The sequence below is a fragment of the Centroberyx affinis genome, unplaced genomic scaffold (genome assembly GCF_046629955.1).
Source record: "Centroberyx affinis isolate AG114_WGS23_722 - 3 ecotype Tasmania unplaced genomic scaffold, CSIRO-AGI_Caff_v1 ptg001465l_1, whole genome shotgun sequence".
NCBI classification, from domain to species: Eukaryota; Metazoa; Chordata; class Actinopteri; order Beryciformes; family Berycidae; genus Centroberyx; species Centroberyx affinis.
In genome coordinates, this window is record NW_027279934.1 from 87,723 (window position 1) to 115,590 (window position 27,868).

At 41.3% G+C, this 27,868-nt stretch overlaps 2 protein-coding genes across 5 annotated transcripts in view; both read left to right on the top strand.

The window, feature by feature from the left end:
- Positions 1-7,483, top strand: LOC139650219 (uncharacterized). Its single transcript, XM_071526820.1, has 12 exons — positions 1-7; positions 59-175; positions 2,576-2,827; positions 2,932-3,101; positions 3,305-3,420; positions 3,495-3,589; positions 4,361-4,486; positions 6,112-6,183; positions 6,402-6,491; positions 6,759-6,890; positions 7,000-7,163; positions 7,364-7,483. Exons 1-12 carry the CDS (start codon positions 1-3, stop codon positions 7,481-7,483), a joined length of 1,461 nt encoding a protein of 486 aa, XP_071382921.1.
- A 5,518-nt stretch (positions 7,484-13,001) lies between these two features.
- The window catches only part of capn7 (calpain 7), a 30,921-nt gene continuing 16,054 nt past the window's right edge, over positions 13,002-27,868 (top strand). The window contains exons 1-15 of one of the 4 annotated variants that reach the window (XM_071526816.1): positions 13,002-13,134; positions 13,479-13,587; positions 15,631-15,788; positions 16,262-16,329; positions 17,000-17,224; positions 18,579-18,665; positions 19,067-19,193; positions 20,025-20,110; positions 20,548-20,641; positions 21,640-21,786; positions 22,485-22,591; positions 23,146-23,266; positions 23,691-23,835; positions 24,508-24,607; positions 26,319-26,454. In XM_071526816.1, the coding sequence (XP_071382917.1) occupies positions 13,033-13,134; positions 13,479-13,587; positions 15,631-15,788; positions 16,262-16,329; positions 17,000-17,224; positions 18,579-18,665; positions 19,067-19,193; positions 20,025-20,110; positions 20,548-20,641; positions 21,640-21,786; positions 22,485-22,591; positions 23,146-23,266; positions 23,691-23,835; positions 24,508-24,607; positions 26,319-26,454 (1,812 nt within the window). In that variant the 5' untranslated portion in view covers positions 13,002-13,032. Of the gene's footprint in view, positions 13,135-13,478; positions 13,588-15,630; positions 15,789-16,261; positions 16,330-16,672; positions 16,749-16,999; positions 17,225-18,578; positions 18,666-19,066; positions 19,194-20,024; positions 20,111-20,547; positions 20,642-21,639; positions 21,787-22,484; positions 22,592-23,145; positions 23,267-23,690; positions 23,836-24,507; positions 24,608-26,318; positions 26,455-27,868 lie in introns of those variants that run through there. The other 3 variants (XM_071526817.1, XM_071526819.1, XM_071526818.1) reach the window with 3 other exon arrangements.

Genomic DNA, 27,868 nt, shown 5'->3' on the forward strand with positions numbered 1-27,868 from the left:
ATGAACGGTAACAATGAATGGTAACAACTGTTTCTGTTCCATTGTTGTTTGCCATCAGGAGTCTTGCCAGATGGGAAGTCGTCCAGCAGTTGTCCTCGTGTTCAGGTGGTGGCGTGGTGTTTGGGGATTCTTTGTCTTATCTTGCTGTCGGCTGTCATAGCCCTCTGTGTCTACTGTAAGTACACACGTCTGCTAAAATACTGCCATTCCTTCTTCTGTTAAACTTATTTTGAGGGTAGAGTTTAAAGAAACGTTCGTTTTTTCTTATCACACAATTATTGCCCATGAAAAGTCTAAACCCACTGATGTATTTGCCACAGTCAGAAGCTGCTACTGTCTGTTCTGCTGCAGCTTTGTGTTTCCTCCTGGAAGTCATCGGCTCCCATTGTTTTCAAAAAATAATTAGAAACAGCTCAGAGACAAACTGCTGCCCTTTCTAATGTAAAACATCATGTTGAACAACACCTGCACTGCAGTTTTTCCTAACATGACTTTATCACACAGCTAATTATCAAGTTTAATGGGGACTTGTTCATTGCTACGTAGCTACTGTTACTTCTGCTGGCAGTGAAGAGGCAAAACGAAACATAAGAGAGTGGAAGGCAAATACGCACAATGATCTGTACACATTCAATTCTGACAGAATGGAACTACTTTTACTGCAGTGATTGTGATGTTATAAAGTCATGTTAGGAAAAAAATACAATTACAGTTTCAAATGATGTTTTATATTAGTCAGGGCAACAGTTTGTCATTGTTTTTTGAGAGAAAAAATGGGAACCTACAACTTAAGGGAAGTAATGCAAAACGGCAGTAGAACAGACAGTTTCTGACTGGCATTTTTTTTCTGACTGTTGTAAGTACATTGGTGGGTTTAAAGTATTCATAGGCATTCATGTTGATAGGAAAAGAACTAACTATGCTATGTTCAGACTGCCATCCCAAATCTGATTTTTGGCATGTCAGATAGATTTGATCAAGTCTGAACAGCAAAAAACACATGGAAACTGATTTTTGCAAATCAGATTGAAGCCACAATTGTATGTGGTTTGAAATGCGATTTTCTACAGCTGCGTCTCAGTCTGATGCTCTGGCCTCAAAACAGTTTTCAAACTGTCCTTCACGTCACTTGTAGCGTGTCACATGACATTACATTCAGAGCGCCAGAAACCAAAATGGTAACTGATGGTGGCCGAAACATTGCTGCATTTATCAATCTCCTCCTTCACTGATGTTTGCTGCGACGGAGGAATTCTGCTCCGTGACAAGACAGTCCTATGGTGTGAAGGCAAAGATGACACATCTCCATTCTGCATTTGCAGCTTTTTATTTTGATTATGTATTTGAAAAATGTGCCATCAATTACTGTACGTACACACGCTTACATTGTTACCACAGCAACCAATGCAGCTAGCTTAACGCTGCCTGAACACACAAATCCGACCTCATAACAGTGTGGACTAGCCTGGTGTCCAGCCCCTATGACTCGCAGTTTTCAGCACTCTTCAAATTTGCATGGCAATTCATAAGGGTCTGGACACAAGCCTATCCACCACTGATTCGGTGACATAATTTCTTGCCCCAACCAATTGGTTGCTGTTAGTTCTCAATGATCAAACTCTTTGACCAATCACAGGAGCAAAGCAGATTGACATAATCTGGAGGTGCCCCATAGCAACAACAATCATGGTAGCGTTCACTTCCCAGTGAAGACAACAGTGTGTTATGGTTGTACATACCATTTTTGAGTGAGATGGACCTCGTCAACGACAATTCCAAGCAACCGATCCTTAACCGTCGGCGATGATATCGTTTGTCGTCATTTGTTGCCACTTGTCGTCGAGCGCCCAGGCCCCCGGACTAACGTTACTTGATCATCCCTCGTTCCTGTATTTCCTTTGCGGAGTCCTCTCCAAGTCGCAAGGCAGAAATACCACATTTTGCAGCCTCTTTCACTTGATCTTCCATAACAGCGACCAACGGACAAATGACAATAACAAGAGGATTTGGCAGTCCCATTTCTGTAGCCAGCAGAGGAGCGAGCAGGTAAATTAAGCTCTTACCAAAGCCGGTGGGAAGCACCGCGAATACATCCTGACCTTTTAAAAAGGGTTTTAAACACACAGATTGTTCCTGTTTTAATTCATCAATGCCATTAAGTTTTTTAAGGACTGACGAAATCGCTAAACCTAGCTTGCTATCATCCAATTCCTTTTCCGCTGCCAGTGCTGCTGCCATGTTGGTTGTTGTTGTTATTGCTGCGCTCTGTAATGGCGTCATCAGTAGATTAGTCCCGCCTACATCGACCAACCAATCAGGTATCTCGGACAGTATCTGTCCGAAATAACTGCCAGTGGATAGGCTTGCGTCCAGACCCTTATGAATCACCATGCAAATTTGAAGAGTGCTGAAAACTGCGATTCATAGGGGCTGGACACCAGGCTAAGTGTGGACAGTCAGTCCTAAAGATCAGATTTGAGAAACAAATTGGATTTGCCTGCAGTCTGAACAAAGCCTAAAATTACACCAGTGTTATCCTTTAAGGGGGAAATTTCTTATTTCTTATTTGCTACAGCAGCACATGAAAGTGACAGGTTGGTAAGTGATCTGAAGCAGCTAAAAGACAACCAAACAACTCTACTGGCAGTCAATGGCATCTTGGAGAGCAGAAACACAAACCTGACTACAGAAAACCTGCAGCTGAAGACAGAGAAGAGCAACTTAGAGAGACGAATAGAAAACATGATCAGAGAGAGGAATGAGCTCAACTTGACTCGTGCCCAGTGGAGCCTTAATACCTACTGCCCCCTGACAAAAAACACTCAAGGTAATCTTAAAACCACTTCAGTCTGGTCCAAAAATGAGTCAGTGATAAAGAAATCACAACCCAGTAATGATGTTTGTTGATTTATCTCTCTTTATTTCTCTCAGAGAGACAGTGTGGACTTTGTCAGAAGGGCTGGATCCACTCTCCCTCCCTGTCCAGCTGCTATGCGATTGTAGATCCTGCAAGTCCTGGTCGGAGAACATGGGAAGAAGCTCGAGAAAACTGCAGAGGAAAGAATTCACATTTGGTTATTATAGGAAGTCCAGAGGAACAGGTAAACAGAACACTATGGGAATGTTAACATGACAGGAACAGGGAGGGAGATTAATATATGTGGGATTTATTAGCAGAGTTAGTTTGGAAAAGCAGCTTCAGAAAATCATAAATGAAGTTTGAAACATAAAAAAAGAGTCCTAAACTCACAATGTGTCAATTTCAGTTTTGAACTAAAATTGTCATTAATTCTGTGATTATCAGAAATTCATCTATGAAAACAGTTGGGGCTTCACCAATGAAACCAGTGGCTACTGGATTGGCTTGACAGATGCAGCTGGGAGTTGGAAGTGGGTTGATGGAAGCGATCTGACTGAAGAGTAAGACACATTCCTAAACACCATGAATCATAAAATCTGTCACCCATCATCTAACCATCATGTTCTTCCCTCAGCTACTGGATAAAACAACCTGCTGCCAACGCTCACTGTGCCATTTCTCTCAAAAAGCCTTGGATGGAAACGCCCTATGGATGGAATGCTGTGAACTGTACTGAGAGAAACAGATGGATCTGTGAAATGAACGCTTTGTCTGTTTAGGCATTTCTGTGAGAACTGATAAAGTTATTGTAAAACTGTGCTCTGTATTAAGTATTGATTAGCTGTAATGCAATCAACTGTAATTTAATCTATCTATCTATCTATCTATCTATCTATCTATCTAACTATCTATCTACGTGGACCCCAGGAAGAGTAGCTGTTACCTTGGTAACAACTAATGGGGATCCAAATAAACAATAAATAAACAATAAACAATATCTATCTATCTCTATCCTCACCAGTGAATAAATCTGCAGCCAGACATTCTTGTTATTGATTTGTGTTTTACTTCAACTTTTGGACTTCACTACCAGGTTACATACACTGTCAACATCAGCACCAACACAGCTCTGTAGAGACGGATAGGAGGAATCATTATCAGGGAAATATCATATTGTGTATTTTACAAAGTGGGATTTCCCCGTTTGTCTGATGGGGCTTCAGTATTTTTTGGTTTGTGTAAACAGAGCTGAAAGCAAGTGAGGAAATGTATTTCCATTATGATAAGAGACACTAGAAAATGCACAACTATAGTAGCGTGAGAAGATACTGCAGACACGTAGTTGTGGTTAACAGTGATTGAGAAAACTTTTCCCATCAGATCAACATTACATCAGCCTCTAAACAATAAGGAACAACACTGTCACAACCTCACAGCAGAACAACAAATACCAAACACAGTAGACCTTCAGTGTGAAATAAAACTCTGGCACTCTGTCAGCGTTGAGACTTCCCTTCCAGCCCTCGTACAGGACTGTTGCTGATCTGTCTGATTTGTGCAGGATGAACAGAAAAGCACAGGAGCCGGCTGTTATTTTCAAAAACCCTCATGTTTCTCTGTCTGCAGGTAAGATGCTTTTACTACATCAGATCTTGTTGAATTGCATGAATCCCTTTAGAAACAATGTTTCCAAGTCCGTCTTGTGAATTATGAGTTCTCCAATCTGTTCAACACACTGCGCAGGATTCTGCTAATAAAATCTTACTTTTTTAATTCAGCATTATTATTTCTTTGTATTTATTTAATGACCACGACATAGAGCATAACTAAAATAGAAAAACAAAGACATAAAAAGTAGATAACAAAGAACATGTAATGACAGTAGTCTACACGGGACAACAAAGGCCAACATACAATCTAGACAAGGGCGTAATTTACGGGGGTCGGGGGGTCGCGACCCCTCCCATATCACAAACAGGCCAGTAAGACCCCCCCCCCCCCCTCCCCAATAATATAGCATAACGAGTATAAATTAACTCCATATAATACAAACTGATAAAATCATTTTTTCCCCGCATTTGTTACGTCCATCCCGGAGGGTTGATTGGCAACTGACAGAAGTAGATCTGATCAATTTTTAAAAAACATGTTGTTCTCCATTGCATAGATGCTTGCTTTTGTACTGTTGGTAAGGCTAGGCTTCTCATGGAAAACACACTAGCTTCAGCTGTTTATTACACCATGTCATGAAATATACAGTATATGGCCTTTGAACAGCTTTCTGCTGATTTTTAGATAGAGAGTGATCTAAAAGCATTTAGTTCTTAATTTTTACAAATATGTCCCAGGTGTGTCCAGATTCAGATTCAGATTCATTCTTTATTGTCCTCTATAGAGGACATTTGTTTTCACAGTCTGTACACAATCAAACACTCAAAACAAGTAATGCTCAAAACAGGGTATGAACAAACAAGAACATCACAACAACACAAGTCTGTTACAGTGTAAAGATGTGTAAAGATCATCATGGTGATTAAACTAGCCTATTTATGTGAGGTTCCATTGCAGTGAGCAAGTGCACAAAATATCATTCGTTATAAGGACATTAGTGGGGAAAATGCTCTAGAATCAAGCATGGCCTGGACCCCTATAGAGGGTTGGTGTTCTCGGGGTATATGCATCTCAACCCCGCCAAGGTTCAAACCAAAGTGACGCCCTTGAATCTAGATATGCAATAATCCAATACGGTAATCAAACAAGAACAAGGGGGAGGGGGTACCTTGCACATTGTACTGCACGGAAGGCTGTGACTAAGACAGTGTCAAACCACAGGGTTGAGTAATTGTTTTGTGACTGGTAGAAGAGGTGGAGAAATCAGCTATTAATGAATTCCAGGACAGGGGACCAAGACTTTTGGAATGAACTGTAGTTATTTTTAAGAGTTGCAGACAGCTTTTTTAGTGTGGAGTGCTCAGTTAGAAGGTTGAACCAGTGATTTATGTAAAGTTGTTTTTTTTTTAATCTATTTTTCCAGTTGAAAAGAACAACCTTTTTAGCTGTTTTTAGAGATGTTAAAGTGAAAGGTTTAAGGTGTATAGGAATGTGGATGGAGTAGAGATCACCCAGTAAACAAACAGAAGGGCAAAGGGGGAGAATGGTAGACAGTCAGTCAAATAAAATCTTAATGAATATATAAGATGGGCTATACATATACAGTGTATAAAAGATATTTCAACATTTTCATTGTTCAGAGAAAAATGAGGAAGAGGCTGACTATGCTAATACAAAGGGAAGCATTGCTGATCAAAGTCCAACCATTTCAGGTAAATTATGAAATGTAAATTATTCACCTTACTAATGAAATTTGTTTAAAAAAATAAAGAAAAAAACAATGATCTCATTTATTTCTTGTTAAAAAGATGAAGAAAAATGAAACTTTGACATTGAAAATTGAACACTGTACAATTGAACAGTTTTTTACTGAAACTGTTAAATCATCTTGTTGAGGATATCTGACTGGATTCTTTGTTGTTTCTGCTAGATGAGAGCTCTCCCTCCCATTTCCAATCTTCTCTACTGATCGCAGTGTGTTGGGTGATACTGGTAGGAATCATGGCTCCTCGTATCTACTGTGAGTACAAACTGAACATTTATCCCCTATTCTGTAAGAATATACATGTTCTTATTAATGTTCAGATGCAATGCTATCTGTACCAAACTTGTCCCTAAAATCAAGGGAGGGTGGGGTCAGTGTGTCATGAGTGAGAAAAACGTTTATGTGCCAATCAAACTTGATGTCAGATTATTTCTATGACCTTGTCCCACAGTGACAGCACAACAAATTCTTATAATGTGACTGATCTGACAGCCCAGGACCTTCCTGTTTCCTTCACTGTAGTTACCTCGGTCATTTCTGAGATCAACGCAGAGCTGAGAGAAAACCAGACAGAAAACCTGCAGCTGAAGACAGAAGACAACTTGACTCATGCCCAGTGGAGCCTTGATGCCTACTGTCCCAAAAAAGGAAACAGTCAAGGTAATCTTAAAACCACTTCACTTTGGTCCAAAAATGAGTCAGTGATAAAGAAATCACAACACAGTAATCATATTTATTAATTTTCCTTTCTTATTTCTGTCAGAGAGACAGTGTAAAGCTTGTCAGGAGCAATGGATCCACTTCCAGTCCAGCTGCTATGCGATTGCAAATCCTGATAGTTCTGGTCGGAGAACGTGGGAAGAAGCTCGAGAAGACTGCAGACGAATTAATTCAGATTTGGTTATTATAGGAAGTCCAGAGGAACAGGTAAACAGAACACTATGGGAATGTTAATATGACAGGAACAGGGAGGGAGATTAATATATGTGGGATTTATTAGCAGAGTTATTTTAGAAAAACAGCTTCAGAAAATCACAAATGAAGTCTGAAACAGATAAAAAAGAGTCCTCAAGTCACAATGTGTCAATTTCAACAAACATTCCTGTCATTAATTCTGTGGTCATCAGGAATTCATCAATGATATATCTTTCGGCATCACCAGTGAAACCAGTGGCTACTGGATTGGCTTGACAGATGCAGCTGGGAGTTGGAAGTGGGTTGATGGAAGCGATGTGACTGAAGAGTAAGACACATTCCTAAACACCATGAATCATAAAATCTGTCACCCATCATCTAACCATCATGTTCTTCCCTCAGCTACTGGATAAAAAAACCTTCTGCCAACGCTCACTGTGGCATTTCTCTCCGAAAGACTCGGCCCAAAGGACGGAATGCTGTGGACTGTACTGAGAGAAACAGATGGATCTGTGAAATGAACGCTTTGTCTGTTTAGGCATTGCTGTCAGAACTGGGAAGGTTACTGTAAAATTGTGCTTTGTATTAAGTATTGATTACCTGCAATGCAGTAAACTGTAATCTGAATAGTGTTATTAACATCATTTACAATGCAACCAGTATCAAACATTATTTCAAGATGTGTAAAATGATGCTTGTGCCTAGAATCTTACAGCGACTTATTTGTATTCAAACATGATCATGAGAGAGGTGCGTTCATTATTTACAAATTTGGGGTGAATAATACTGTAAATGTAACTGTTGAGAGTCAGTATTTAGAAAAATATAGAAATTGGCCTAAAGGGGGCGCAGAAAAGACAATTCCAGCTTGACTGGAGTTTTTGCTGCATTCTCTTACTGGTTTACATCACGGTTTACATCGTTTTCAAGTGCTTTGATCATGTTATGAGATTTCTGCCATTTTTCCCTAATCTCAGTTGCTTTTCAAAGTTAAAGGATAAGGCCGGTGTTTTTTAATGCATTTCTTACCGTCAACAAATCCTATGAAAATAACAAAATCAGCAATGATTTTGTTTTGCCAACAAGTCTCGTCCATGTAGCCGGTGCCCAATGCAGCCATGTCCCATCAGCCATAGAACTCCATTGTATTAAAAAAACGATTAAAAACCCGTCACAGAGCCATGCTGCTGCTCTGCAGCATATTTCATCATCACGATGCACCGGGCCGGACGACTTTTTCCTCAAACAACTTAATAAGCCGGCTGTAAACACTTTGCGATCCCAGGAAAGTAGTTCCGTAGCACCGAAAATAGTCCACTATTAGTAATGAATGACTTTTCGTGGTAACAGTTAGCGATTTTTTAAATTTAAACTATGTCTTTGTGAGCTGTATTTCAAGGTTTTTAGTGGTACGTGGGAAGTCAGAAAGTAACAGGTGTAGAGCAAACGCATTGTTGATTTTGTTATTTTCATAGGATTTGTTGATGGTAAGCAATGCATTAAAAAACACCAGCCTTATCCTTTAACATTTTGAAATAAATGCTGTCGAAATATTTTGAGTTACTTCCAGAGAAGAGGAGGTCAGCAAATTTAAGCAGTAACTGTGTAAAATGCCTTGCCGTGTATAATTACTGTTTTCATGTTAAATGTAATCTGTTTCTTCTCAACTCTTGTCACTGTGTTCAACATTTGACCAGCTAAATCTGTCCAGGTCTTATCACCGACCTCAGGAACTTCAGAGACAATCAAAGATGACGTAGAAGCAATTGTAATGGCCAGACATACTTAAAATAAGATAAGATTTATTGATCCCCTAGGGGAAATTCGGGTGTCACAACAGCAATGTACAGCACAGTATAGCAGAACAAAGAGAAGGTAATAAAAAAATAATAGAAAAAGAATAGTGCAGAAAGGATACAGGCAATATACATAAACAATATAACACTATAAATATAAAATGATTAAACAGTGTCTCAATGTCCAAAGTTATCCAGTGTAATAAATTCAAATTTGAGTCCGGGGATTGTGATTGTGATTAGTGCAAGTTCTAGTGCAGGTTATGGGTGCGGGGCAGGGGCTGGGGGGCTATGTGGCTGGGGCTGGTGGGAGAGGGTCACAGCTGACTGGTGCAGGGGTCACGGATGATATTAAACAGTCCGATGGCCGCTGGCACAAAGGAACGCCCAAGGCAGGAGGAGGAGCCTGTGGCTGAAGCTGCTCCTCCTCAGCCTCAGCTCGTCGTACAGAGGGTGAGAGGGCTTCTCCGGGATGGCATTGATCTTTCCCCCTCATCCTCCTCTCTGCCACTGCCTCCAGACTGTCCAGCTTGAGCCCCACGACTGAGCCAGCTTTCTTCACCAGCTTGTTCATTTTGCAGGCTTCCCCTGCCTTGATGCGGCCTCCCCAGCACACCACAGCAAAGAACAGTGCACTGGCTGCTACAGACTGGTAGAACATCTGCAGCAGCCTGTTGCACACATTGAAGGTGTTAGGGTACGGTGACCAGACGTCCCGGTTTCAAGATGGGTGTCCCGAGTCCCAACAAATATCTGTAAAACATTAAAATGTCCCGGTTTTCAACATTCACTACCAAATTGTCCCGGTTTTCACCACAATTAAAATAATAATGGTGTTATACTTGTTTTCAGCGCTTACATAGACGTTTATCATGTTCTGTCCCGCTCATTATTACCTAACCCAATCAAAAAACAAACAATGCACCACAAGTCTGAATGTTTTGGTGGATTTTTGGAGACAAAACATCTTTTTTGGTTTGCTGAGGCACTGTCCATGGTGTTGAAAGGTGCAGTCACTAGGTGTGCTAAGTGCTGAAATAATTGTCCCCCATCCTGATGAAAACACCTATGGTGCGTGCATAAGCGCATACATGTGCGCGTGCATGAATGTGCGGGACACTTAAGGGTCCCGGTTTGGGGGTTTGAAAATGTGTGTTAGGGGGAGAACTCAGGGACTGGACCCAAATGCAAAACCGGCAGACAGAGAACTGGGGTTATGCAAAAAGCTTTAATAGCTGAACTTACGCAAAATACAAAACAGGCAATCCAAGGGCAAAAACTAAAAATCGCCGACAGGCAAAGGAAACAGAAGGAATCCAAGGCTGGCAGGGATCAAATCTAAGGACTTGCAACACGAAACACAGGTAACAGAGCAGGTCTTGGAAGCCAACGGAAAAACAGAACTGGCAACAAAGCGGGAAACACAACAGACAAACTGACAACCACTCCAGGGAAACACAAACAATATATACACACACACGGGACTAACGAGAATAGAGAACAGCTGGCTGGAGGGGAAAGAGTCCGGAAGCTGATTGGCTGAAAGCGGACAGGTGAAGGGCTAATGGGCTGATAGAAGACAGGTGTGTGTGTGCAGGAGGAGGGAAAGTCTGAGGACATCTGGTGGGTGTCTGGAGGATGACAGGACCGGGGAGTAGAAGGAAAACACCAGGAAAACACAAGGGCTAGGCTGGGACCGTGACAGAAGGACCTGAGCCTCCTTAGGAAGTACAGCCTGCTCTGTCCTTTCCTGTAGAGGACCTCAGTGTTGTCCAACCAGTCCAGATTATTGTCATAAAATGTACAGCGATGAATTAACAGTCAATTAATTTGTCTAAATATTTTATAGTGTCAGTTGTTTTCCTAGGGTTGACGAAGAAAGGCTGAGACATATTTGGCTTTTTTCATTTGTTTGGAAGGTTTTCAAAATATATGCATACAGTTTTTGAATTTGGCGAGGTAAAGATTTCCAATTCCTACATAATGTGTGCAATGCAAGAACAAGTGCAGCTCTGTTTCCACCTCTGCTTGTGACCAGTTTTCATTTGAGTTGTTCCATTTGTTTGGTTCCCCTTTAGTGTTTTTTTGGGGGGTTTTTGTGTTGTCTTTTTGGTTTGTGCTTTTGTTTAGTTTTTAGTTTGTTTTTCCATTTATTTGGGTTGTCATATTTTGTGGTTTAGGATTGGTGTTTTTATTTTGAATATCAGGTAGTGTGGCATTTCAGTGTTTTCTTTTGATTTGTTCAGCACTCACCTTGTCTCTTGACTCCTACCTCCTCTTGCTGCTGCTCTCTGGTGGGATTTGATGCATGCTCTCGGCCCACATGTGACTCCAGGGGGGGGGGTCTTACCTCTACACAATATCTGTTCACCACCGGCCTGCTGGAGGCTGCAATCTGCACTGATCTCAGGTCTGTGGAAGAGGTTTGAACTGTTTTCAACCACATCTGCTTTTCCCGTCTTGGTATTGAACCCAGCTCTTTTCGTAGAAGTTTCATAGAAGGTGTGTGGACTCCAGAGAGCCTTGCTGGTCCAGTCAGTTAGAGAGACTGTCTTGTTGTCAGAAGGTCCCAGGTTCAAGTCCAGCAGCTTCACCTTCAAGTGTAGAAATATCTTGAGGCTTCAGGCTCCGTATCAGAGCATCTACTGGCTTATAGGTGAGCTGTTGTTGTGAGCTGACAAAGTGGGGTTTCATTCAACAACAGGTTATCAAGCTGTGAGCTTTAGGGAGGTGATGTGGTCCAGTGAGAGCAGGATCATATCTGTTAACAGCAGTGTGTCTTCAGCAGGACAGACAGAAAAGCTGTAAAGTGTTGTACTGTCAGACAGCCTTTCAGCCTGTATGTAACTTTATTTCAACCAGCTGACCAGGTGGGTTTCATTCAACCAGAGATCATCAGGTGCAGCCTGGTGTCAGAGGACTGCAGACGGTCCAGTGATTAGAGAGGCTGTCTTGTAAACTTAAGGTCCCTGGTTCAAGAAGTAACTGAGGCTTTACAGCATCTAACCAGCCTTTATATTAGGAGTTCATCAGTGACCACCTTGGGGCGCTAATGAGCACATTTGATTTTAGTGTGCTTGAAGTTGGAAAATTCCCACAAAACAAAAAATGACATGCAAACCAGTTGGAGAAGTTGCTGTTTTATTGAAATCTGCTGTCTGCTGTTAGCTGTCACATCCAGCTGGAGTCTGACTGATGTTTAACTGAAAATCCAATAGAAAGTTACCTGTCCTGAGCCGATATTTCTGGGACTGTTATTGATACCTGGTGTTGTGGCAGATTGGTTTAAAGATTTATTTCCAGTCAATGAGTCAGTCAGTTAGTCAGCAGGTCAGTAAGTTAATTAGTAGTTAGTTTCTTGCTGGTTGGCTGAAGTCTTGGCCTCAAAAGCTGTTCAGATAGTCAGTCTGTTGGTATAACTCTAACTGCTCAGTTAGTTACTGTTAGTCTCTTACTGACAGTGAAGGTCTGACTTCCACTGCGGCCTCAGTCACCTGGTGAGGTCATTGTCAGTCAGGTAGTTAGTTTCTCTCTAACAGTGAATTTTATGCGTGTGATGTCTGCGTCTTAGCTTAGTAAATATGGTTCTGGTTGTTCGGATATGGATAAAGCCTAGCACTACACTAAGATTTTATTTTCAATGGAGATTTCCATTGGTGTAAAGTTTTTAAGTTTATTTATTTATTTATTTTGGTAATGAAGACCGCATCAACATGTTCATCACTGTCTTTCCCATGAGACCTGAATGCAGCATACTACTTACTGCCCTGCCAATGTCTTTACTGCGGCTGCGCGAATCGCCCCTCCCGGAAGCGACATGGTTGTTGTTTTGGTGTCCGCTGGTAGTGGTAGTCATCTGTCAAACGGTAGCAGGTTAACTTACACCAGACAGCTAGTAGCCACGGAATTAAGGACAGTCGTCAGCATTAGATTCAGAATGATTTTTCAAAACTAATAAAACGATTTGAGTTGCGAGTGGGTGATAGACGTTGTTTTAATTTGGCGAACGTTAGCTTCCTAGCTAGCTAGCCTCCTTGCTGGCTAACTTAAAGCTTGTCACTCTGTCAAGTTAACGTTAGTTCGTTATGGATTGCACGGCGCTGGAGCTCGATGCTGTCAAATTTGCCAAAACGGCTGTCACCTATGACCAGAATGGGAAGTATAACGAGGCTGTCTTTTATTACAAGGTAGGAGGCTGAAACTGAACTTGACAACTGTAAACAGCTGCCCGTTAACGTTAGGGTTAACGTTAGCTTACCTGCAAGTTAACATTTCACTTTCTCTTTCACCTGCACTAACCTTAACTTTAATGAACTCTCATAGCTTGCTTCTTTGGGCTTGTTTAGTGACACACACACACACACACACACACACACACTTTCAGGAGAAAACTCTTCGTTTTCTATTTTCTGTTTGTTAAGTTGTAGTTACACTTAAGTTATAGTTAAATGTTAGATACTTGGTATATTGATTACTAGTATTTAATATGTCATGTTCAACCACTTGCTTCCTCTGGGACTCTGTGGTGCAGGAGGCGGCCCAGGCCCTGATCTACGCCGGCATGGCTGGGTCCAAGCTGGAGGGAATCCAGGACAAAGTGAATGAATACCTGGATCGGGTCCAAGCCCTCCACAATGCTGGTGAGTTCAGCTTACAGGAGACACAAACGGGATCCCAGATTTCATTTGACTTTTTCCCGCATTTAGCTGGCATGCCTGTCCAGAGCGACTGACAGTGATTGAGCAGGTAGGGGTTCAGTCAGTGTCTGGCTCAAAGACACGACTGTGGGAAAGAAACCTGCCTTATGTGACGGCCTCTCTAGCAGCTGGCATGTCACACATCATTTGCAGTACTTGCTAGGGATGTCACTATATATCGAAATTCAATATATCTCAATACCAAAATGAGACAAAACATCTCGTGGGGCAGAAAAAAGAATCGTGATATTAGCTCCATTTTATTCTGCTGAAGAAATCACAAATGAGACGCTTGACCATCACAATTGATGGTCTCTTGATGGAATCTTTCCAGCTCTACTCTGCTGCTGAATCAATGTTGGGGAAACCCTGTGATCTTTGATATGATTCTCCACCTACGTTTTGTTCAAAGTAAAGTTCTGTGCTGGTGAACTGTTACTGATTAGCAAGCTAAGACGATGCTGAGGGCCTGCTATTGAATAGGAAACACTTTCTCAGCTCCATTCTGACTCATTTTTTCCATGACTTATGGGACAACTCTCCTCACGCTAGAGGTGTGTGTGTGTGTGTGTGTGTGTGTGTGTGTGTGTGTGTGTGTGTGTGTGTGTGTGTGTGTGTGTGTGTGTGTGTAGGTGCATGCATGACTGTGTGCGACCACAGAGACCATGGGAGTGTCCCATTTTGTTGCACAGCCAGTGGGTGTGTCTCCCAGTGAGCCGAGCCTGGTTAATGTGCTGTACTAAGTAGGCCAACGTGTTGCTGCTGGGTTGTGCCTTTTCCCTCAGTTTCCTATGAGATGAAAACATAACTTTATTGTAATAACTTGTCTAAACGTACAGGTGAAACATTATTTTTTCTTCATAGTCTTCATAGAAACTATAGGAGTTGAATAGACTCAATCTAACATGCCATTTTTTTTTTATCACCCTTCATCACTGCGTAGTAGAAACACAGTATTGAAGAAACTGACTGCATGAGGATTGTTTCCTTTGTGTTCATTCAGCTGCAGTGCCCCCCCACAGCTAGAAAAATTTAAATACAATGAGAACTGATCATCTGGCTTAGTTTCTCAGCCCGCCCCGAGAAAAATCAACAGTTAGGCTACAATTGCAATTACAACTTAATTTTCCACATATTATGATATAAACATCCAAATAAAAGCCATTCTTAAGCGGCAGCTGTTCTGGAACTGATCCAGGAATTGGCTCAGGAGTGATCCTGGATCTCAGAATCAAAATAAACCCCACAGCTACAGGAAACACTGCATGAGGTTATATAAACTTTTATGGTATCTAGCTGCCACACAGAACAGCTTACAATGAGTGAGTAAGAAGTGGTTCAGTGTCTTCCTCTACGACACACAGCTGTTGACAGTAGTGTTGCCACAGTAACCAACATGTCAATACTGAACTGGATCCCAGTTCACCTGAACTGGAAAATATGTAACTACTTCACTTACAGAGTCAACAAAGAAGAACAGCCAACTGACATCAAAATGACAACCAAAATCACTTGTCAAGACTCACCTGTTTAGAGAAGCATATACTTTATGATTGTGTTGTTAGTTTTAAGTATACTTAAACTGTTTCTAATGCTGTTTTTTTTCTTTCTTTTAATGCTGCTTTATTGTTTTTATTCTGTGAAGTGCTTTAAGTTATTGAGAAAGTGCTATATACCTAAAATTTATTATTATTATCAACCCCCTGTGGAAAAGTTGCTACAAAGCTGTCTAAGTCAACTGTGGTAACACATTGCTTCATGGTTTTTCTTGTTTGCTGTGGTGTCGTAGTAGTAGTCATTTTTTTGTATTTTCACCTTTATTGCATAGTAGTTGTTGCAAAGATTGGGTATGACAAGTGACAAAGGTCTTGGTCCTGATTCGAACCCAGGACGTTGCGTTTACATGTCACTCGTCTTATACCGCTGAACCACCCGGACGCCCCTGCCTGTCATATTCTTTAACCCGTCGCTGACCTTTGCCCCCAGTCCAGGCGCAGAGGAGCGACCCGCTGAAGTCGCGGCAGCAGGTGGACCTGGAGCGCGCCCACTTCCTGGTCACACAGGCCTTCGAGGAAGACGAGAAGGGAAACGGCGACGAGGCCATCGAGCTCTACACACAGGCTGTGGAGCTGTGCATCCAGACGGTGGGTCTCTCTCTCTCTCTCTCTCTCTCTCTCTCTCTCTCTCTCTCTCTCTCTCTCTCTCTCTCTCTCTCTCTCTCTCTGTTTCTCTGTCTGTCTGTCTGCCTGTCTGTCTGTGTCTTTCTCTCTCTGTGTGTGTGTCTGTCTGTCTGTCTCTCTCTCTCTCTCTCTCTCTCCCTCTCACTCTCTCCCTCTCCCTGTCGCTCTCTCTCTCTCTCACTCTCTCCCTGTCTGTCTGTCTGTCTCTCTCTCTCTCTCTCTCTCTGTCTCTCTGTCTCTCTGTCTCTCTGTGTCTCTCTCTCTCTCCCTCTGTCTCTTTCTCTCACTCTCTCACACTCTCTCCACACTCTCTGTCTCTGGCTGGATGCATCACTCTCTCATTCACGATGACTGGACCTATGATTCATTCTACCTGGCATTAAAAAAAGGTCTTAAAGGTCTAAAAAAGTCGTTTCTCGCTCTGTTTTTTCCAACAGTCCAACGAGACGTCGGACCAGGCGCTGCAGGCCAAGCTGAAGCAGCTCGCTCGCCAGGCCTTGGACCGGTAAGAGTTTCTGACAATTAGTGTTAGAGCTATCACCTGGATGGGCTGAGTAACTCTGTTTTGAGTTGCTGCAGTTTATTCTCCAGGCTCTTAATGTGGTTATTGTGTTTTGTTTAGCTGCTGAAAGTGTACTGCACACATGATCTGAGTAACTCTCTGGATAAGAATATCTAAAGCTAAATTCCTAAAGTGTAAATGTAAATGTGGTATGAACTAGTGCCTGCTCTCACTAAGTGTGTAGAAGGTGTAGAGTCATTTTTACATAGGTTTTGAATATAAGCCCACAAGTGGACTATTTCTAAGATATTTGTTGTTTTGTTGTTTTGTCAATCCAGTGTTTGGACCTCAGTGACAACATCAGTACCTGTATATCAGCATATTCAGCAGCCCTACATGTCTTTTCAATGACCAAACACAATGTAGGGTGTGTTCTTTTAAATAAAAGAGATGTTGATTTTGCTTTGTTGCTGTCAAGCCTAGTGCTCCAGTTTCCAGTGTGTGTTTATTTCTCAGTTCAGCTCAATTCAGCTCATCTTGATTCTTACTAGAAGTGAAATTTCTTGTCATTTATATGTTTGATGAGTTTCATTTTTCTGAAAACAGTGATTTTTCAGTTGCCTGATGTCCCAGACTGAAATCAACAACCACCTCTTATGTTATGTTACGACAGGGCGGAGGGTCTTAAAGAATCTCAGTCCAGATCGACTCCAGCCCAGCCTCAGGACAGGACCAAGCCCAGCGGCGGGGCCCCTCCCGGGGGTCCGGTCCGCCAGTTCTTCCCCCTCGGTCCGGACTTCTCCCTCCACGACCGGCCGCAGCCCCAGCCGGTCCGGGCGGTCCAGTCCAGCGAGCCCCAGGGCCAGCGCTACACATCGGAGGAGATCGAGGTGCTCAGGTGAGCTCGTAGGGGTTTGATTTTGTCAGGGTGCCAGTCAGAGTCAAGTCTGACAGAATAATAGAAAGGGGTCAGCGTGTGTCCCAGTTTAGTGAAACCCTACAAAGGATGCATGACAAATTATCCACACCCTCAGCATTTCAATACCATGACAAATAATCACAACCTGAGCACCATTATTTAAAAAAAAATGGGCTTGTGTGTGTGTGTGGTCCTACTTAGGACTGGAAAGTCTGAAAAAGTATGGAAAATTAATTAGACAATTTCTAGCTCATACATAGTTGTTGTAGTAGGAATTTGCTCTGAATGTCTGAAAAATTTTAGGAAATTTTGGTCTCAGCTGACTACTGGCTACACGTGTTATGTAGTTATATGCCCATTGTCAGTTCATGTATCGTCACTGTGTCGAGTGAAAACCTTTTATGGAAAACTCCAATTTTAGTGATTTTTACGTTTTAACTTCAATTGAATGATTACATGTTCCTCTACGGGTTGAGACAATAGATGCCAAGCTAACAACAAGGCTGTTTCCTCATCCTTTCTCTTTCCTTTTCTCATTCCTGAAAAGTTGTGGTTTTCACCCAACAACAGCGACGTGCTGATGTGAGGTGTAATGTTACGCCATATTAGTGATATTGATTAGCGATTATTTTCATTGTCGATTAATCTGTCGATTATTTTCTTGATTAATCGATTAGTTGTTTGGTCTATAAAATGTCAGAAAATGGTGAAAAATGTGGATCAGTGTTTCCCAAAGCCCAAGATGACGTCCTCAAATGTCTTGTTTTGTCCACAACCCAAAGATATTCAGTTTACTGTCATAGAGGAGTAAAGAAACCAGAAAATATTCAAATTTAAGAAGCTGGAATCAGAGAATTTTGACTTATTTTTCTTAAAAAATTGCTCAAACTCATTAATCGATTATCAAAATAGTTGGCAATTAATTTAATAGTTGACAACTAATCGATTAATCGATTAATCGTCAGTTCTAATATTGATGTATATCATTCTATACGTAGTGATACACACTTGACAGAACAAATCAGATTCCAGTCCCTGCAGCTTTAGTTCAGCATGAAGGTTTGAACACAGAGCAGATTTTGTCTGTGCTGCACTTTATCTTTCCTTCTGATTCAATAAAATAAACAGGAAAAGCTAAAGGAATGCTAGTTGATTCTAGATCATTACAGATCAGTATGCCAAATAAGAAATATACAGCCAATATAATGTGTTTATCTCACCTTGAAATTATGATTTTTTTTCTCTATATTACAAGCCAAACTAAAAGCTCAAATCAAGTGTTTAACTAAGTCAGTTCCTCTGTTGCACTAATCCACCTGTTCTTCGTCTTCAGGAGCACATCTACAATCAACAGCATAGCTTATGTTCCCTTCATGAGTGTGGACCTGAAGGAGAGATTTGCCTTTCCTGTCCCTTTCTCGTGAGTATGCTGCCTGTGGTTTGCTGTTTTATATCATTTTTCATCAGTCATATCAGATACAACTACAAAACAGAGATTCAACTAAAAACAGATGGAACTTTATATAAAAGTGTGCCGAACGACATGAATGCCCAGACAATACAAGTTGTCCCCAAAAGAGACAGTTATAAGTAACAAAATAAGTAAAAACAAGTAATAAAACGAGAAACACAATAACAAAATGACAGATAAAATGGAGATACAAGTATGAGGAGCGGTTCAGATAAAAGCCTGTCTATAAAAAGGAATTTAAAAGATGAAACTGATTTAGCAAGCCTAACTTCCTCTTGGGAATATATCGTCCAGCTGTAATATCGGGGCCAGGTGTCCATCCCACTTTTGTTGTTTCTTCTCCTCTCCAGGGATAAAACAGGCAAGCTGGCTCTGTCGCCCAAGCAGAAAGCGATCTTCTCCCGCTGGGTGCGGCCAGACGAGATCTGCAACAACCCCACCATGATCCTGTCTGTGTCCAGCTTCAGCATCAAGCAGGTCCGACCGCCAGGGAATTAAAGCAGCCATCCAATGCTCCAACTGTGTCTTCTCTGTCTGTTTTATAGCAGCGGTGCTTGGCTGTTAATTTCAGCTTTTTTTTTTTTTTTTTTCTACATGACTTGGTTATCATTCTGCTGCAGGCTTTAGCACTTCAACTGTTTGTTTTTGGATACCATTTGGAAATCATTATCATTGGCCCTACATTTGTTTATGTTTTTAGGTGGGAAAACTTGGTTAATTCATATTTTAAGAGCATAATAATTGCAAATCAATATTATAAAAGAATATTTTTTTTTATTTTATCAACGTGAGTGTGGGGGTGCATGTTTACATTTAACCAATAGATGGCACTATTGCATCAGAGTTTGTGTTGTACCCAGTAAACCTTTGGCAGACATGACTTGTATAAACAGGGTGGGAAATTGGCACCAGGTAAAGACTGGTGAATTCTGTCTGTGCCCAGCATAATGTACAGCACAACACAGTACATGACATACAGATTAGATTACAATAACAAGAAAAATACATTGCAGGTTGAAAAAAACACAACCTAATGATAGTCTTTCATCAAATCTAATCTTTTCATTGGCCTTTTAAAGCTCTGACTGTGCATTACTTAATGGAAGATTGTTCTTGTACACATAGCTCCATGCACTACAGTCCTGTGTGTGTTTGCATGCATGTGTACATACTGTATGTTTTCATGTTTGTGTGTGTAAATGTATGTGTGTGAGTCCACCCAGCAATCGAAGCACCTGTATCACTACTATAGACATGACTCGTATACTGACTCGTATACATGATGTGATCCTCTCTCCTGCTGCTCAGACGGTGGTGTCCGACTGTTCCTTCGTGGCGTCTCTAGCCATCAGCGCGGCCTACGAGAGGCGCTACAACAAGAAGCTCATCACCAGGTGTGTAGCCTCTTCGGTTTGACCGATATGGGCTTTTGAAGGCCGATACTGAATGAATTTGATTCTTATCAGGGTGGAAAAGCCTCTGAAACAGCATTTAGACCACCAAGGGACAACAAAAAATCTCTAATGAAGCCTAGGATAATAATCAAAGTAATAATAAGTAATGATCAAAATATCACATTAGAATCAATTCAGGTTTGATGCTTCCTATAGACCACCAGTGTAGTATTAATCAATTATACAATAAACATGTAATCATACAAATTATATAACCCTAAACCCTAACCCTAACCCTAACCCATTCATCATATCGGTCTTGGATAACACTGACTGGCCGGTATCCAATATTTGGTAAATCTCTGGAAAAGGGAAATAGTAAAGGGAAATGTGGGACTTTAATTGTGTGTGTGTGTGTGTGTGTGTGTGTGTCGCAGCATCATCTACCCCCAGAACAGACGAGGGGAGCCGGAGTATAACCCCTGTGGGAAGTACATGGTCAAACTTCACATCAACGGAGTCCCCAGGAAGGTAAAGGACAAATTCACTTTTATTAAGTCAGTTCATCTCCTGCACAGTTCAGCATCAGAATCACAGCTTACACAGTGATACAGCGCACACTGACACACTGAACTGGGGGCATTCGATACCACGGAAAATATCACAATATTCAGAAAATATCACGATATTTGATTAGGGTTGGGCGATAGGACGGATATATCGGCTATCGGTGGTTGGCTGAGTCCATCGCCGAGTCCATCGTTTATTTTTTTGGGGCGATTTTTGTCATTTTATTTTGCTAATTTAATGGTAAATAATTAACCTGTAAAGCGCAATTTAAAGCGTGTGCGAATAGGAACTGGCAGTTGGAGTTGGGCCATATTTTGCACGTTCTTGTTGCACTGATTTCCCGACGAGTCTTTCAGGGCAGTGAGCGACTTAATGACAAATAAGCCGTCTTTAGTGGTTGCTGTCCGATCGATCGGTGCTGAAAAGCAACGTCAATTCATAAATCATATTTGAGAACTAGACCAAAAGCTGTATGTGCAGTTGTGCACCCTGATCATTTAATAGCATAATATGTTATCCCCACCTGTTTGTTCATTTGGAGGCTGCAAGCGGAGGGAGGCTCCTTCATCTGACGCCATCCGACTCTTTTTCAAATCGTGTCGGACAGCTGTTCAATCTTTTTCCGGCACTACTCGTTTGCAAAGACGGCAAATTACTTCATTTAGGTCCTTCGGCTTGCCAGTTTCGTCCGGTTTAAAGCCAAAATAATCCCAAATAGGGGATTTTGTATTCTTTTTGGCAACGAGCTCTTCCGTGATTGTTCGCTGCACACACACCTGCACGAATATATCGGCAATTGCCGGTTGATGGGCTGACAGTGGCCAGTTGGAAAATTTTAACATATCGCCCAACCCTATATTTGATATTATTGAATATCAGCACAAGCCTATCACTCAACCTCATCTTTATACTGTCGGTCAAATTGTTGAAGCGACGCCCTCCCTCTGTCCCCGCTGCAGGTGATCATAGACGACTTCCTGCCGGTGGACCGGCACGGGGAGCTGCTGTGCTCCTACTCCAGCAACAGGAACGAGCTGTGGGTCTCGCTCATAGAGAAGGCCTACATGAAGGTGATGGGAGGCTACGACTTCCCCGGCTCCAACTCGGTAGGTGGGAGCGGAGGAGACTGGGAGAGACGCTCCTCAGGTGCTGACAGAGGGGAAAACAGCTGCTTCTGGGGGTTTCACATGTTCATCATCTGTGTTCACTGGGATGTTTCTTCTCACTGCTTGTTTAGTGATCTTTTCGACTTCGAAGCTCCCAGGTGGGAATGAGTGTATCTGTATGAATGTCAAGAACGGAATTGCTAAGAAAAACCATTCCTGCTGTAAAGGTTCAATGAAAAAATAGTAATTTTCAAATCACGCTTGATCTGAAAACATCTGGAAAATGCTTTTGATCATTTCCAGGTCTTGAAAAAATTGGAAATTGCACAAAATTTGGAAAAGTATGGAAAATATTGTTTTGTCCCCATACACATTTGACTACACATGATATGTCAATGTAGACCTGCTGTTATTTGACATATTGTGACATTAGTTGTATGTAGAATAATATCTAGTTGACAGTCATATTGCCCATCCACCATCAGCAGAAATCATATTGAACACTAACCAAAATCTTTTAAATCAAGAAATTACGGTCTGGAAAAAGTCAGAATTTCAGTCTGAGTTTTCGTCTAAGTAGTAATACTGTGTAGAACCGCAAGAACATACTGTAGTTCTGCTGTAGGATCTGAGTTGTGGTGTGTGTGTGTGTGTGTGTGTGTGTGTGTGTGTTTTCCTCCTCTGTGTGTGTGTTGTAGAACATCGATCTGCACGCGCTCACCGGCTGGATCCCTGAACGCATCGCCATGCACTCAGACAATCAGTCGTTCAGCAAGGACGACACCTTCCGCATGCTGTACCAGAGGTGAGCAGCACACACACACACACACACACACACACACACACACACACACTGATAGTTATTCACCCCGGGTCGGCTAGTGATTTTTTTTATTTTAATTTTTTTCATTTTCATCATTTATGCCAGAGTACAAGACTAAAACTTGTCTTTCTAAAAAGACTATCTCTGTATCTCTCTCTCTCTCTGTCTCTTACTCTCTCTCTCTGTCTGTCTCTCTCTTACTCTCTCTCTCTCTCTCTTACGGTATCTATCTCTCTCTCTCTTACTGTATCGCTGTGTGTTTCTGTGCATCTCTCTCTCTGTCTCTCTCTCTCTCTCTGTCTCTCCCCTCTCTCTCTCTCTCGCTCTCTGTCTCTCTCTCTCTCTCTCTGTGTCTCTTACTGTATCTCCCCCTCTCTCTCCCTCTCTCTCTCTCTCTCTGTCTGTCTCTCTCTCTCTCTTACTGTGTGTCTCTCTCTTTTACTGTATCGCTGTGTGTTTCTGTGCATCTCTCTGTCTGTCTGTCTGTCTCTCTCTCTCTCTCTCTCTCTCTCTCTCCCTCCCTCCCTCCCTCCCAGGTTTCACAGGGGTGACGTCCTCATCACCACGGCGACGGGCGTGATGACAGAGGAGGAAGGGGAGAGGTGGGGTTTGGTGCCAACGCACGCCTACGCCGTCCTTGACATCAGGGAGCACAAGGTTAGCATTAGCCTGTCGTCATGAGCATGTATTTAAAGAGCTGTCCTATGGGAACCTAGCATTAGTATTTCTGGCGTATTGGGTATACAGTATAATGACACTGGGACAAAACCAAAATCCTGAAGTTTTATGGAGATGTGGTGTTTTTGTAATAGTTATGTAAATGCCTTAGTGTAAATTCACCACTTGCTGTAGCAATAGAAGTGAGATATCCTCATAAGCACACATACATCAGGTGTTTCAAAAGTAGGTTTACAGTTTTTTATATATTTTTTGTTGTTGTTAGTACAATACTTCACTAAAAATGTAGTTAAGTAAAAGTAAAATTACTGACTTTAAAAAATACTCAAAGTTACTCAGTTACAGTAACTGGAGTAAAGGTAATTTGTTAGGTAATTAGCCTGTGTCTGTGTCTGTGTTGTAGGGAATGCGTTTCCTCCAGCTGAAGAACCCGTGGAGCCATTTAAGATGGAAGGGCCGCTTCAGCGAGCGAGACGAGAAGAACTGGACCCCCGAACTCCTCAAGTACCTCAACTTCGACCCCAAGACGGCACAGAAGTTTGACAACGGTATTCCTGTTCTTTCCCTGAACGCAGTGAACTCCCTTTTGAGTAATAATTACTGTCTGAGGTCCCGTAGAGGGTTTTCATTTTGTCAACCAAGGACTTCCGCTACCTACTGTCCTGTAATTTGTTGTTGGAGTTGGACAGGGGTTATGTTTTCACCTCATTCCATCTGTAGAATTCCAAGGATTTCTTTATGGAAATCAACTGTCACATTAACAGGAATGTCTCCTCCCTCACCAGTTTAGACCAGTTATTACAGCAAAGTTCACATCTCACAGGAAAGTGATTTCAAACAGCATAAGAGCATCAGCTACACACTTGAAATGGAAATACGTGTCCAAAAGAACCTGAGATCCTTAAAAAAAAACACTGAAAATCTTGAAAGTGAAATCCCTGTACACTGTATGTGTGACTGGAATAGTTTCTTGAGTCTTTACCACTGTCAATAATAAGTGTAGTTTTTATTTGCTCCATTATTAGTCTCAATAATGTGGAAAAAAATATATTTTATTGTGCTTTTTGCTTCTTATATCAACATCCTGACTTCCTGACTACAGTGGGTGTTTCATAGGAATTTGAACAAAATTAGTTTTAATATGTCGTAAGTTCTATTATTATTTATTGTGCAAGCTAAAATTGCAGTGCCTGATGTTGCGGTGCTGTGTTGCTCTTCAGGTGTTTTCTGGATCGTTTGGGAGGATCTGTGTCAGTACTACGATGTCATCTACCTGAGCTGGAGCCCCGCCCTGTTCAGAGAGTCCTCCTGCATTCACAGGTCTGTCTGTGTGTGTGTGTGTGTGTGTGTGTGTGTGTGTTTGCAATATACATGTATATTAATTTTCGAAACCAACTATAATCAGAACCCTGTTGAAAGCTTGTACTGGTTAGAGAGGCCGTCTTTCAACCAGAGGAACCAAGTTCAAACCCCTAAGTTGACAATCATCCTGACCTCTGACCTCTCTGTGAAGGGGGGAAGGTAAAAGGAGAATTTCCCTATGGGGGTCAATATAATATCACATTACTATTACTTTTATGTAGGACACAGGGTATGTTATCCCATTGTGGCTTATCATGTTATGATAATGAATTCACCCTTTTTAAATATTATTTTCCATGCATTGTGTACCTTGTAGCAGTTGAGATAGAAATGTGTGTGTGTGTGTGTGTGTGTGTGTGTAAAGATGTCTCTCTCTGACTGTGTAAAACATGCCATGAAGTGCTGGCAAAAGAATAAAATACTGTATGTTACATATTCCGTAGGCATACTACAGTTTGATGCAAGTACTATAAATAGACTCATTCCAGTGTTTCCCCTAGGAATTTTGTCAGCAATTAAAGACATTAAATGACAGTTGATGGCATAACTAATTAATTAAGCACACATTTATTGCTATCGAGGACATTCACTTTGAAAGGGAAACATGTAGTCTAACTAATAATATATAAACTAAATAATATTGCATAATTCAAGAATGTGTTCTTAATTGGGTAAAGGTTTGGTAAATAGCAAAATTGAGAGCCTCACTGGCAACGTTTCAACTAAAAGGAATGAAATGACAACAGTGGCACATTTATTGCTATCCCAGACCGTACTTTTGAAACACAAACATGTAGCCTAACAAAAATAATATTGTAAACAAGAGTTTGTTCTCAATTGGATAAAGTTTAGGTAAATCGAAATATTGAAAGCCTCACTGGCAAAGTTTGCAGCTAAGAAATACAATTATTTACATTACATTATTGTTATTGAAGACCTTAGAGGATACTTTATGAATGTTTAAGTAAACTGTGGAATCTAGCCACAAACTACCTTTTGCTGCCACTTTCCCTGCAGCTTCAACTGATTCCCTGCAGACTCTCTGTGTCGCTCTAGTTTGACCCTCCACTCAAAAATAAAGATGCACTTTTTTTTCCACCAATCAGCCAAGTGGTGTGGTGTTCAGGCTCCTCAGTTCTGCACCCATAATGTCTGCATGTTTTTTCACCACCACAGACAGCCGTGCGGCCTCGGTTACTTTATTTATTTATTTATTTTAAAAGGGACAATGCACAGTTCAAACATAAATGTCACCATTGATGCACCGTACCAGATTATAGCTGCAAGCTAATTCACATCTGTAGTCCCTTGGCAGGTCAAAGTAAAGAAACAGCACAATAACAAACAGCACAGAGTAAAAACAACATACAAAGTTATACAAAAAAGAACACACAAGACACAAAATGCTAAACTACACAAAAAAGTACATCACAACTGTATACTTGTCAAAAAAAAGACCATAAGGTAGAATATTAAAGTCAGTGAGTACAGAGCTGAGCAGCTTTTAACAGACTTTTAAGTTGGTTTTGAAAGTGATGATAGAGCTGCAGGAACAGAATGCAAGTGGCTGAAAACAACTCCGCTTGTGTCGGTGACATGTCGTCAAATTGTGAAATCCCACAGGAGAGGGATTAAGTCTCTGTCTGTTCTGCCTTGTTTCCGTCTGCAGCAGCTGGGATGGGAAGCAGGGTCCAGTGAAGGACGTCTACAGCCTGGCCAACAACCCCCAGTACAAACTGGAGGTCCAGTGTCCCACAGGGGGCGCTGCTGTGTGGGTGCTGCTCACCAGACACATCACTGACAAGGTCCGGTTTACCACAATCATTCTTAAACGTCTACATTTTGGGGCATTTAGCTGACACGCGATTATCCAGAGGGAGTTACCATTACTTATTGCTACATTACTAGCTGAGTGAGCAGGGAAATTCGGTTAATGTGTACGTCCAAAAAACTCATCATCTGCCGTCAACAGCCAATCTAGGGCTGGGCGATATGGCTGAAATCAATATCACGATAATCATAAGGATTTTTTTTCGATACCAATATATATGACGATATGGCTGATGTCAAACTAAACTGAAATTTTCACATAATATTCCTACCATACTTCATTTTGTCTGAGTTTCTAAATACAATTAGCTTGTTCTCATCAGTTCAGACAGCAGAATTGTGCGTCTCGATATCCCAAAATCACCATATCATCACAATATAATCCCACTGAAAGACAATAAACGATAATATTGAATTATCATCCAGCCCTAAGCCAATCAGATTTCTACGTTTCCTTGCTTCCCTACTGATGTGGTTTCGCTCTATGAACAGAATAGTTCCATCTGGCAAGACGTTTATTAAGAAGTTTATTAAAGCCACTCTACAACTTTGAATTTGAAAGACTACAGGAATGAAACAATACTTGGAGAGCAGCTGCACCACAAATATTAACAGCTATGAAATATATTTTCCTCAGCTGTGATAGATTCACACGGCCCATCCAGATACAGGCGAGTTACTGCTAACACACTAATTTTGCTGCCTTTATCCCTGTTAGCATTACAGAGTCATCATTTCTTCCCATTTTACTTTTTGTCGACAACTCAGACTGCTACATATGTGCAGGTTAACAAGGCTAAAAATAAATTAGTAAAAGAAATTAAAAATGAAATCATTGCTTCTATTGGCACTATCAGCAGGTGTTGAATAGTTTTAGAAAATGATAAAAGTGTCTGGAAGTCTGGGTTTTCTGTTCTGTCCCAGTATACATATTGATCATATATTGCATATAGTTGTAGACCCACTGTCATTTCATATATATATATATATATATATATATATATATGTATATATACAAGTGTGGAGAACAGTCAGCTATAGATTGATGCAGATTTTTTTTTTTGAATCATGTACTGTATGTCCTCATATTTTATCCATAAGACAGGGTTCCTACTGTTTGGAAACACATGGGAAAAGATTTTGATAATTTCCAGGTCTTGAGAAGTTTGGAAATTGCACATAATCTGGAAAAATATAGTTTTGTCCTGATACACATTTGATTAGACATCATATAATCAACATAGACCCACTGTCATGTGACATTTTTTGTAGTGTAGAATAATATTCAGCTATAGAGCGATATGGCAAGGCAAGGCAAGGCAGCTTTATTTGTATAGCACATTTCATACACTGAGGCAATTCAAAGTGCTTTACAGAGTAATAAAAAAT

What these genes read in the sequence shown, in the direction of transcription:
- LOC139650219 (XM_071526820.1), top strand. An exon ending in TCAAAGTCCAACCATTTCAG is followed by an intron (nt 6,184 to 6,401) that starts GTAAATTATGAA and finishes TGTTTCTGCTAG; the next exon opens with ATGAGAGCTCTCCCTCCCAT. An exon ending in CATGGCTCCTCGTATCTACT is followed by an intron (nt 6,492 to 6,758) that starts GTGAGTACAAAC and finishes CCTTCACTGTAG; the next exon opens with TTACCTCGGTCATTTCTGAG.